Below are 9,978 nucleotides of genomic sequence, written 5' to 3'. Positions count from 1 at the left end.
TATATATATATACACACTTTTTTCCAATTTAACAAAATTATTTATTAATTAGGCTTTATTTCAAAATTGAGATAACTATTACTATTGTATTAATAATAGTAATACAATACTACATTTTTACTACTTGTTATTTTAATAAACTTATGAAAAGGGTAGAGATCATTAAAAATGAATGTTCATTGCTGTGTATGTCTAACAGTATTGATGGATCAATGTTTAAAGTGTAAACATTATTTATTTTTACTATGAGTAATATTAACTACCTACTCTCCCACTAAACCTGAAACTTCTCTCTAAACCATATTTGGAGAGAGTTTTTTGATTAGGTGATTCAACTTGTATATTTTTAAGGGATTAAACAGAAAAAGAACTAAACCAGTATGAGTCAGGAACTCTACCTTAAAGCTGTTATTACTGTGACAGTATGATGAAGAGGTACATACTTCTACATAACTGTCTTTTGGGTAGATTAGTATGTTCTTTCCTGTTATTTTAAATCTCAGAACCCAAATAAAAACAAGCACATCTACTCCCTATACAGTTGGGGCAGAACAGTCTCTAAACTCATCCGCTAGACTTTCAACCACTAGGATTCTTTAACAGAAACTTTCAAAGTAGCTCCTTGGTGAGAAAGGCCTTAAACCTCAGAGATAAAGAGCAACAATTACCATTTACTGAGTACCTACTATGAGACAGGAGCTTTATAATAAAGTCCTGAAAGGGAGATGTCATAATCCCCACTCAACAGAGAAGGAAACAGAAGCTCAGGAAAATCAAGTAATTTGTCCAAGAGCACAGGTTGGTAGCTGTAGATCTGGGATTCAAAACCAGAAAGAGGTAAATGAAGCTTTTAGTCCACTATCTGTTAGAAAACATGGATGTGGAAAATGTCACTGACTGATCAAATGATTGCCAAAGGGAATTAAAACCTGGGACATGTGTGGGAAAGATTAGCCAGATCTTATTGGCTCTAAATCTCTTAATTTTTCCTTTCCCAAGACTCCAATGCATTCCCTTATGTATCTTTCGGGAATAATGAATGTATAGCAATAGGGACAAGAAGCTTCCTTCCATAATTCCAGAATTTTCAAGTTCTCCTCTTTCCTACCTAAATGCCAGTATTTTGACAAGTCTCCTACCAGCAGAAAACTATCTCAGTAAACTGGACATCATGTATCATGTATCATGGAAACCTTAGAATTTAGACCGACAATCTAGGCAGGTACTGCCACCTTGTGGTTAGGGACCCTCACTGCTAGTTCATCTCAGGCTGGGCCAAGAATAAAAATCTGTCCCTAAACCAAGGAAAGAGATTGATTTCATATTTTGTACATTCAGTGTTACTGTGAGACTACCCACCTTTTAAGATGATCGCTAAATAGAGATGGTGACAAATGTATTCAGTCCATAAATGTTTACTAAGTTTTTTACTATGCACAAGGGACTGTACTAAGAATTAGGGATAGAGTGGTTGGAAAAAAATACAGTTCTTGCGCTCTTGGAGCTTACAGACTAAGGGAGGTCACAGATATTAAGATAAAAGATACAAATTGACAAGCGCTATAAAAATAACTGCAAGATGCTATAAGAAATTTTTTAAAAAGATGCTATATGAGAGTATATTTGGAAAAATGAAATTGATTGAAGGTCAAGAAAGATCTCTTTGAGAAGTGAAGATTGAGGGGAAAACTACACAGGAGAAACTGAGTATGGGAGAGTTCCTTAAAGACTTTTCTTATAAAAAGGCCCAAAAACACAAAAAGGTTTTGTGGGCTCCAAGAAACTGAAAGAAGGATAGTATCAGATAAGCGGAAAGAAGGTAAGAAGGGTCCAAATCATGCAGGAACCTAAGGGCATGTTAACAATTTGGGTTTTACACTAAATGCACTGGATAGCCACTGAAAGATTTTGAGGAGGCTAACATGATTTTATTTACCTTTGAAGATCATTCTGGCTGCTGTGTAAGACTAGCTTACAGGACAGGCAGGGACAGAAGAATGGAGAATAGTTTGCAAGCTATTGAAATGGACCAGGTAAAAGAGGGTGAACTTGGTCTAAAGTGGTAAGTGGAGGACAGAGTGAATTGATTCAAGGGACATTTTAGAGGTAGAAACGGCAGGACTGGGTGATGAACTGCATGAGGTCAATGAAGCTTTCAGTCCACTATTTGTTAGAAAACATGGATGTGGAAAATGTCACTGACTGATCAAATGATTGCCAAAGGGAATTAAAACCTGGGACATGTGTAGAAAAGATTAGACAGACAGCACAGCGTCATAACCAGAAGGGATCCCAGAGGGAACCTAATTCACTTACTTTTTATTTAAATTTTTAAAAAATATATAATATACATACACATGTATAGATATGTCATCATCGAGGATATTTTTAAAAAGGAAAATCCACCCATAATCCTCTGGTAGAGAGTCATAATCAACACTTTGATGTCTACTACTCTCCATCTTTATACACACAAACACTTGTGGTTTTGTTACATACATTCAATCCTTTACTCAACATTCTCTGAACATACACTGTCTGCTATGTGCTAAGCCCTGTGCACTGACAATACATCAATTAAGACAAAGTTCCTGTCTTCATGAAGTTTACATTCTATAAGGGACAGATATAACAAATTAAACAAAGACTATTCTTTCATACAGTAGTAAATTCTTTGACTAGAAGGGATAGAAAGATGAGGCTTACAAAAAGGACCTCTTCAGATTAGAGTTCTGAGGAGATAACATCTGAGCAGAGATTTGAAGTGAGGAGTGAGCCATGTGAAGATCTAGGGAAAAAGCATTCTAGAGGGAAAGAAAATAGCAAATTGTCAGTACCATGAAATGGTAAAGGCCCTGGCATGTTCTAGGAAAATTAAGAAGAAACTTGGAATCACACCTCTATGCATAGTTCTATAAAATGTTTTTCTAGGTATTATACCAAGAACACTCCCGATGCCAAGGAAAATTTTGCCTGCTTTTGCATGTAGTTTTGAAAGAACATAGGCATACCCATCCATTTACCTATTTATCTAGAGTTGTTTTCGTGTTACAACGGCAGGGTTGAGTAGTTTCTTTGTGCAAATCCCAAAATATTAACTATTTGTCTCTTTAAGAAAAAGTTTGCTGACCCCTGGTCTATGCCATTCTATATTCTTATAAAACACCATGTTAATAGCTACTTAGTATTCTACTTAAATGCCTCACAGGACTTTGCTAATTTCTAACAACTCAACAGCAAATCTTTTTGTAAAGAACACAGCCTGGGCCCTAGCTGGTTTGGCTCAGTAGACAGAGCGACGGCCTGCGAATTGAAAAGGTCCCAGGTTCGATTCGGTCAAGGGTACATGCCTGGGTTGTGGGCTCGACCCCCAGTAGGGGGCATGCAGGAGGCAGCCAATCAATGATTCTCTCTCATCATTGGTGTTTCCATCACTCTCTCCCTCTCCCTTCCTCCCTGAAATTAATAAAAAGCTCTCTCTCTCTCTCTCTCTCTCTCTCTCTCTCTCTCTCTCTCTCTCCCCCTTCCTCTCTGAAGTCAATAAAAATAAAGAGCACAGCCTCTGCAATCCAAGTTGGAGGCCAGAGCAGCCTAGTGAAGGATGGATATGGAAGAAAGTGTTACCTTGCCTGTGAGGTGCAGGTGCTGACACAGAGCTGTCTGCCAGGCACAGATCCAATGGGGATCCTCCAAGTCACGATAGCAGTAATAAAGTAACACCTCTCCTTCATCACTGCCCTCACCACTGTAAAAAGAAAACAACAGAGAAGGTGCATCTGAATCACTGGCCTAAGTTCATAAAGTACAACTAGGCAGCATCGCAGGGAAAGCCTAGGTGGAGCAATTCACGCCTGCCTTTGCACCCACTATTGTTCTCCTAGAATGAGAAGCAACTCCTGTCTGTCTGTATTTGCTCTAAAGAAGACCATATCTGTACTTTACAGCTAAGTAAACTGAAGTCAATTCCTTCCAGGTGAGACAACTACAAGTGACAATCAGGACTCAAAACACCAGATTTCTGACACTAGAACCCATACCCTTTCTATTGCACTGTGCTGTCTTATACTAACTTGTGAGATCTGGGTGGTCACTTATCATTTCTGAGCCTTGATTTCCTCATCTGTAAAACTGGAGAAATGAAATAAGTGGCATTTCCCAAAAGTGTGCTTTGAGAAATCCTGTAATAAAGAACATTTTAAACTAGTGCTTCCCCAACATATTTGTCTTTAGTACCTCTTTTCAGTACCTGATAGCATCCTCCACAATAATGTTGCACAGATGTACTTTAGAGAATGCTATAGTGGATGATAATTAAGGTCCCATCCAGCTCTGGAATCTAAATCTCTCTTCAATACCCTCATCATATTTCAGCTTCCTCCAAAGCCTTTTCTCTAGTTCAGAGCCTATCTATTTTCTTTTCTCTAAACTCCTGTAACAAATTATTTGAACCATACAGGTACAATTTAACTAATAACTATATAGCCTGTCTCATATCATCTGCTAATTGCTTCATGCACTTTTCTTTGTTTTTCTAACTAGAAAGCAAATTCCTTGAAGTGCAGGGCCATAGCTAAATGAGAAAGCCACATTTATATAGCACTTTAGAGTTCACAAGTGCTTGTACCACCATCATTTTATAGAGCCCATACAGCAATACTGTATGGTGCAGGGCAGACATTATTCCAATTTTAAAAGCAAGGAAATGAAGGCACAACAAATTTTAGCAACTTGCTCAAGTCTGACTCCAAATTCAATTCTCTTCCTTTCTCCTTTTCTTTCTGATAAACAAGGTGAATTTGGCACTAAATACTAGTGATAAAATAATATCAGACTTGAACATTTTCTATTCACCAAATTCAGGAACTGCTTAAAACCAGAAATCCGTCCTCTAGAATTCTGTAGTGTGATTTGGTAAGTTTTTCAAAGGCAGAGTCTAAACCTCTTAATCCTATGCTTCAGTTCTAAAAGTTAACATCCTTTCTAAAGCATATTCAGCTCAGAAAGCCACATTTGGTAACAAAAAACCTTTTTAAGCTCTAATATTATTCAGGGAAGAGGAATCATTAACGTTTCTGGGTCTTCCTATTCTCTTTGAAAATAATATAATTTTCTGTTCTTTACTTCTCCCTAAAGATAAGATGCACAATGGCTTTCAAGAAATCTGGCAACATTACCAGCTGTGTGGGTACATGCTACTGCATTGACTATAATCTTCTATTACACACAATACATGTTTGTCACCCTTGCTTAGGCCTGTAGAGAAATTCTGTGCCTTTAAGATCTTGCCATTTTAATGGTATCTCACTGTGGCTGAAAAAACATGTTTTAAATTAAACCAAAAGTACAGAATGAAATTCTTACCTTATCAGCTCATCAGGGCTAAAGCAACTAATGTCAGGGAGCCAAGCAGACATGTCATGGTTTCGAGTAAGGCATTCTTTCGGTGGATTCCTTTTGTCGGCAGACTTAAGGCTCTTTGAGGTGCTCGATGCCACAGCGAGCTGCTTCAAAACAGAAGCAGTCTGGTGCCAAACCTCATCAGCGTGCTGTGCCGCCACGTGTCTGTGGATGCCAGTGGGGCCCGTGAACAGCTGCTGACAGCATTTCCACCATATTTCTTTGCATTTATAAGACGGTGCTGGAACTTCTTTGGTTTTGACAAAAAGGGCAAATGCCTGCAATTACATTTCAAATTGTCACTGTGAAATAACCTTAGGTTTGAGGCTAATGGGAGCCTCAGTGAAGTTTCTTCTATTATTTTTCCACAGGGGTTTCCAGTTTGTATCCTACTATTTGGTAGAAGAACGTGGAAGAGTAACAGTTTTGTTAGTAAGCTTTACATCAGCTGGATTAGATCAGGAGTTTCAGATAGAAGCTGCCCTACTGCCTATCTATTCTCCCTATGAGTTGGTCTCCTGAGTTTCCTCCCATAACCCTGGGAGGAGAAAGGAATCTAACCCATCTGTCTAGGACCTATACCCCACCACACATGTTCCAGAGCCACACTTTGCCTATGATTCTCCTTTGCCTGGCACTGAATTAAGATCACTGGTAATGGTGCTGACCAGACCTTACTTTGAGCAGGTCAACAGCCTAGTGTCTCACTATCCCTCCACTCCCTGGAGGACAACCTTGATGACCTACTTCCAGATCTACATGCATTGACTATACACACATGATCCTGAAACATCAACAGTGATTTTAGCAATTTTACCTTTTTCTTTGCAAATGAATATTTCTTCTTTGTATTGACATCTAGCTCTGCTTTAAGACTGCTACTGGGGTTGATAATACTTGTGTCTTTCAAATCCAAGTCTGAAAATCTTAAAAGACAGGCCTCCAGGTCATCCCCTTGGTCTGGTGAAGTCGAAGAAGGCATCTGGTTTGGTTGTAGCAGTGGGGCAGATTCCTTTCAGTTAACTATCTCCTAGGAAGTGAGCAAGGGAGAAACAACATTGTCCAAGTCTTTGATTCCTACTTGAAGTAAACTTGTAGTTAATCAAGCATGCAAATGAGCATGGGCCTCGTAGCCCAAGCTATCCATTCATTCACTCAGTCATTCAATAAACAGTATTTATGCCGAAACCGGTTTGGCTCAGTGGATAGAGCACGGCCTGCGGACTGAAAGGTCCCAGGTTCGATTCCGGTCAAGGGCATGTACCTGGGTTGCGGGCACATCCCCAGTGGGAGATGTGCAGGAGGCAGCTGGTCGATGTTTCTCTCTCATCGAAGTTTCTAACTCTCTATCTCTCTCCCTTCCTCTCTGTAAAAAATCAATAAAATATATTTAAAAAAAATAAATAAATAAACAGTATTTATTTAGCAGGCATTGTTCTAGATACTGGGAACATAGCAGTGAATGCAAAAGAAAAAGTCTCTACTTTCTTAGAGTTTGCATTCCAATGGGGAGAGACAGAAGGTAAGCAAATAATTTTATTTTTTTTAAAGTCAGATGGTAAAAAGGCTACGAAGACAAATAAACAGAGTAAGGAGCCAGGGTGATGGAGGGGATCTTTAAAATACAGAGGGTAAGTAAAGTCTGAGGCAGCAGCATTTGAGCAAAAACCTGAATTAAAGGGCAAGCCATGCAAACTTACGGTAAGTTGATGCCAAAAAAGCACCGGTACAACCAAGCTGTGTGCTAATAACTTCAGTTATAACCACTTTGTTCTTTTCTTGTCCCCTGTATGTTTAAGCTATGCAAATTCCCTTTCTTAGAAGAAATAATTACCCAGAGAAACCTATTTTAGTGAGCCAGAAGAAATATACAAATTGCTACTGTGGCCAAATCTTGTCAAAACGGACACACTACAACCAACATACTGCATTCTTTCTTTTATAAAGCAAATGTTACAGGTAACAAAGAGGCAACATGAAACACTGGGAAAGACATTGGCTTTGGATCATGGTGTAGCGGAGTGCAAGTATGTGAACCTGGGCAAGATATTAAACTTCTCTAATTCCCTAATTTCTAAAATGTGATGACAGCATCTACCTTGCAGGGATGTACTGAGGACTGGAAAGGAATATGTAATCCTTAACCCCTTCCCCAACAATTTTTTTGTTAAAAACGTTTCTTTTTCAGACTAATTTTTTTATTTTGGTTCTATATAGTATTTTTGATGCTGGTTATGAAAACAGTTTGTAACTCGTCTTCCTATAAACCATATTTTTTTACCATATTTTCTTAGTATACTCATCAACGACTGAAAAAGAACATTTTGTGAAAACGAGTATACACGTTTCTGCCGGGGAAGGGGTTAATTCCCCTACTAATCTAGGCTCATTTCAGACAACACTCTCCCTCATGTAACCCGCTCTGGATACAACGGGCTTTGCCTAGTCCCACAAATACTCATGCCTTTCCCTGCCTTACAGTCTCCACACATACCTTACCCACCGTCCCAAAATGACCTCCCCTCACTCTAAATCCTTTTCAGCTTTCGCCTTTAGACATTCTTAACTATTCTATGCCCGGCACATAGAACAGTGTTGCGGATGCCGGTCTTAATGGAAACAGTTACTATCCCTGCTCTTTTGAAGCTTATATTCTAGTAAGAGCAGAGAGACACTAAATAAGTAAATACATTTAAAAACATGAAACTGTCAGTGATAAGAGCTGCTGCTTCTCAATTTCATTTGCTGGGGATTCTCCTTACCCTCCATCCTGAACTTTATCTACACTTGCCCTCCAGGTGATCTCATCTAGTCCCAAGAATTTAAAAACTAAATTTCCTGAGAATAACTGTGATAATACATGTAAAACTAGATTGGTCATTAGTTGGGAATTGCTGAAGCTGATTATTAAAATACATGGGGGTTCTTAATTCTTTCATATATTGTGTAAATATTTGAAAAAGGTAAGCAATCATAAATAAAGGGGAATTTATGTTTAGAATACTATACACTAACTGACCCCAAATTTATATCCCCAGGCTGGGCCTCTCTCCTGAACTCCAAGTCCACACATCCAACTGTCTACTGGATAGCTTCGGCGGGAAGGCTAACAGGCTGTTCAAAACCAAACGCTTGTTTCCCCCCAGTCTTCCTTGCTTGCATAAACGACATTTCTAGTCTTTCTGTTATTCAGAGAAAAAAAAATCTCTGGGCTTCTTCTTGACTCCTTATTCTTTCACACTATCTCGCAGCCCCTCAGAAAATCCTCCCAACTTTGTTTCTGAAATACAATCAGATCAGATCACTTTACACCACTTTCACTACCAACCCCATTCAAGCCCCCCTCATTTCTTGAGTGAATTACTGAAGGAGACTAACTGGCCTCCTCATGTAAGAGCCAGAAAGGCAAGTATTAAAAAACTAGTCAGACCAGTCTCCAAAGGCTTCTCAACTTGCTCAGATAAACTCCAAAGTCCTTGCAACGCCCTTCCCACCATGGCTCTCCTCTCCCATGACTACTGTCCGCTGGCTCGCTGCCTCTGATGGCACTGTCCATTCCCGGGTGGTCACCAACACCGAGAAGGCAGGGGTTTTCCTTTGTTCACCTCTGCATCCTCAGCCTCTGGAACACTGCTGGCACACAGGAGGCGCTGAATGTCAGCATATACAATACGCGAATTAAAAGTGACTGGGTAGCCAGAGAAGGCTTCACCAAGGACCTGATGCTTGCGCTGAAACCTAAAGTGACAAGCAGCCATCCATGCAGAGTTAGCAGCAGGTCTGCAGGCAAATAAAGAGTGAGAATCATTTCCTAAGGTGGGAACAAGCTTGGCTTATGGGAGGTTCGGGAAGAAAGTCTGAGTGGCTGGAGCACAGAGATGAGAGAGGAAGTAACGATGCGGAGTTTGCACAGGCAAGTCACAGGCGAGCTGTAAACAAGGGAGTGAGGCGGCCCGAGTCTAGATTTGTTTTTAAAGTAGAGCCGACAGGGTCTACAGGGTCATTGTTATGTAGGAAGTGAAGGAAAAGGAGGACCAAGGAACGACTCCTACCAACGTTTTTGGATTAAGCAATCGGATGAATGGTGCCATTTATCAAGATGGCGCGCTGGGCAAGGGCCCATCTCTCCGTCCGGCTTTCCCGAGGAGGCAAAGGCCCGGAAGTGGCACTTCTGTGGGCACGTACCTGCCTGTCCTGATCCTTCCTCAGGTCTTTCTTCATTGAACAGTCTCCGCCTAAAAATTAACACAGTTCACCACCCAGGCTCCCGCACGCCCCGCCCGGAGTTTACGTAGGAAGGACCGCCGGCGACGTCCACCCGCACCGGAAGTCTTTGGGACTTTTAGCGGAAGGGACGCCGGGAAACCAGAGAGCCCGCCCTCGCGCCAAGAGAGGGGCTGAAATTGAGGCGGGGGCTACAGCGTCCCTCCCTGACCGCCCGCCTCCTAGCGTGGCTCGCAGCCCCGGGCTGTGGCTGGTGAAGAGGTGTCGCTATCTCCTGGCCCCGGAAGGACTTAGAGCGAATGGCGGGAGAGGGGAGCCGCTAAAGGAAGCGTGAGGGGACGGTTGCGTGCGGACCTG

General features: G+C 40.9%; 2 protein-coding genes across 4 annotated transcripts in view; one reads left to right on the top strand and one right to left on the bottom strand.

Moving 5' to 3' along the window:
• TMOD1 (tropomodulin 1) overlaps positions 1-8,548 on the top strand; it is an 83,864-nt gene extending 75,316 nt beyond the window's left edge. The window contains exon 11 of the mRNA XM_015560497.1: positions 8,436-8,548. The gene's annotated coding sequence lies outside the window, so the exon portion shown is untranslated. The remainder of the gene's footprint in view (positions 1-8,435) is intronic.
• Positions 1-9,738, bottom strand: part of TSTD2 (thiosulfate sulfurtransferase (rhodanese)-like domain containing 2) — a 16,881-nt gene extending 7,143 nt beyond the window's left edge. Inside the window, exons 1-4 of one of the 3 annotated variants that reach the window (XM_006758446.2) lie at positions 9,583-9,738; positions 6,215-6,427; positions 5,362-5,675; positions 3,625-3,745 (exon numbers count right to left, since the gene is read on the bottom strand). In XM_006758446.2, coding sequence (XP_006758509.1) covers positions 3,625-3,745; positions 5,362-5,675; positions 6,215-6,379 — 600 coding nt within the window. In that variant the 5' untranslated portion in view covers positions 6,380-6,427; positions 9,583-9,738. Of the gene's footprint in view, positions 1-3,624; positions 3,746-5,361; positions 5,676-6,214; positions 6,428-9,449; positions 9,560-9,582 lie in introns of those variants that run through there. The other 2 variants (XM_006758447.2, XM_015560495.1) reach the window with 2 other exon arrangements.
• Between the last annotated feature and the right edge of the window lie 240 nt (positions 9,739-9,978).

Source organism: Myotis davidii, unplaced genomic scaffold, assembly GCF_000327345.1.
Source record: "Myotis davidii unplaced genomic scaffold, ASM32734v1 scaffold534, whole genome shotgun sequence".
Classification (NCBI taxonomy): domain Eukaryota; kingdom Metazoa; phylum Chordata; class Mammalia; order Chiroptera; family Vespertilionidae; genus Myotis; species Myotis davidii.
The sequence above is the reverse complement of the archived record's forward strand: the minus strand, read 5'-3'. Positions and strand labels throughout refer to the sequence as shown.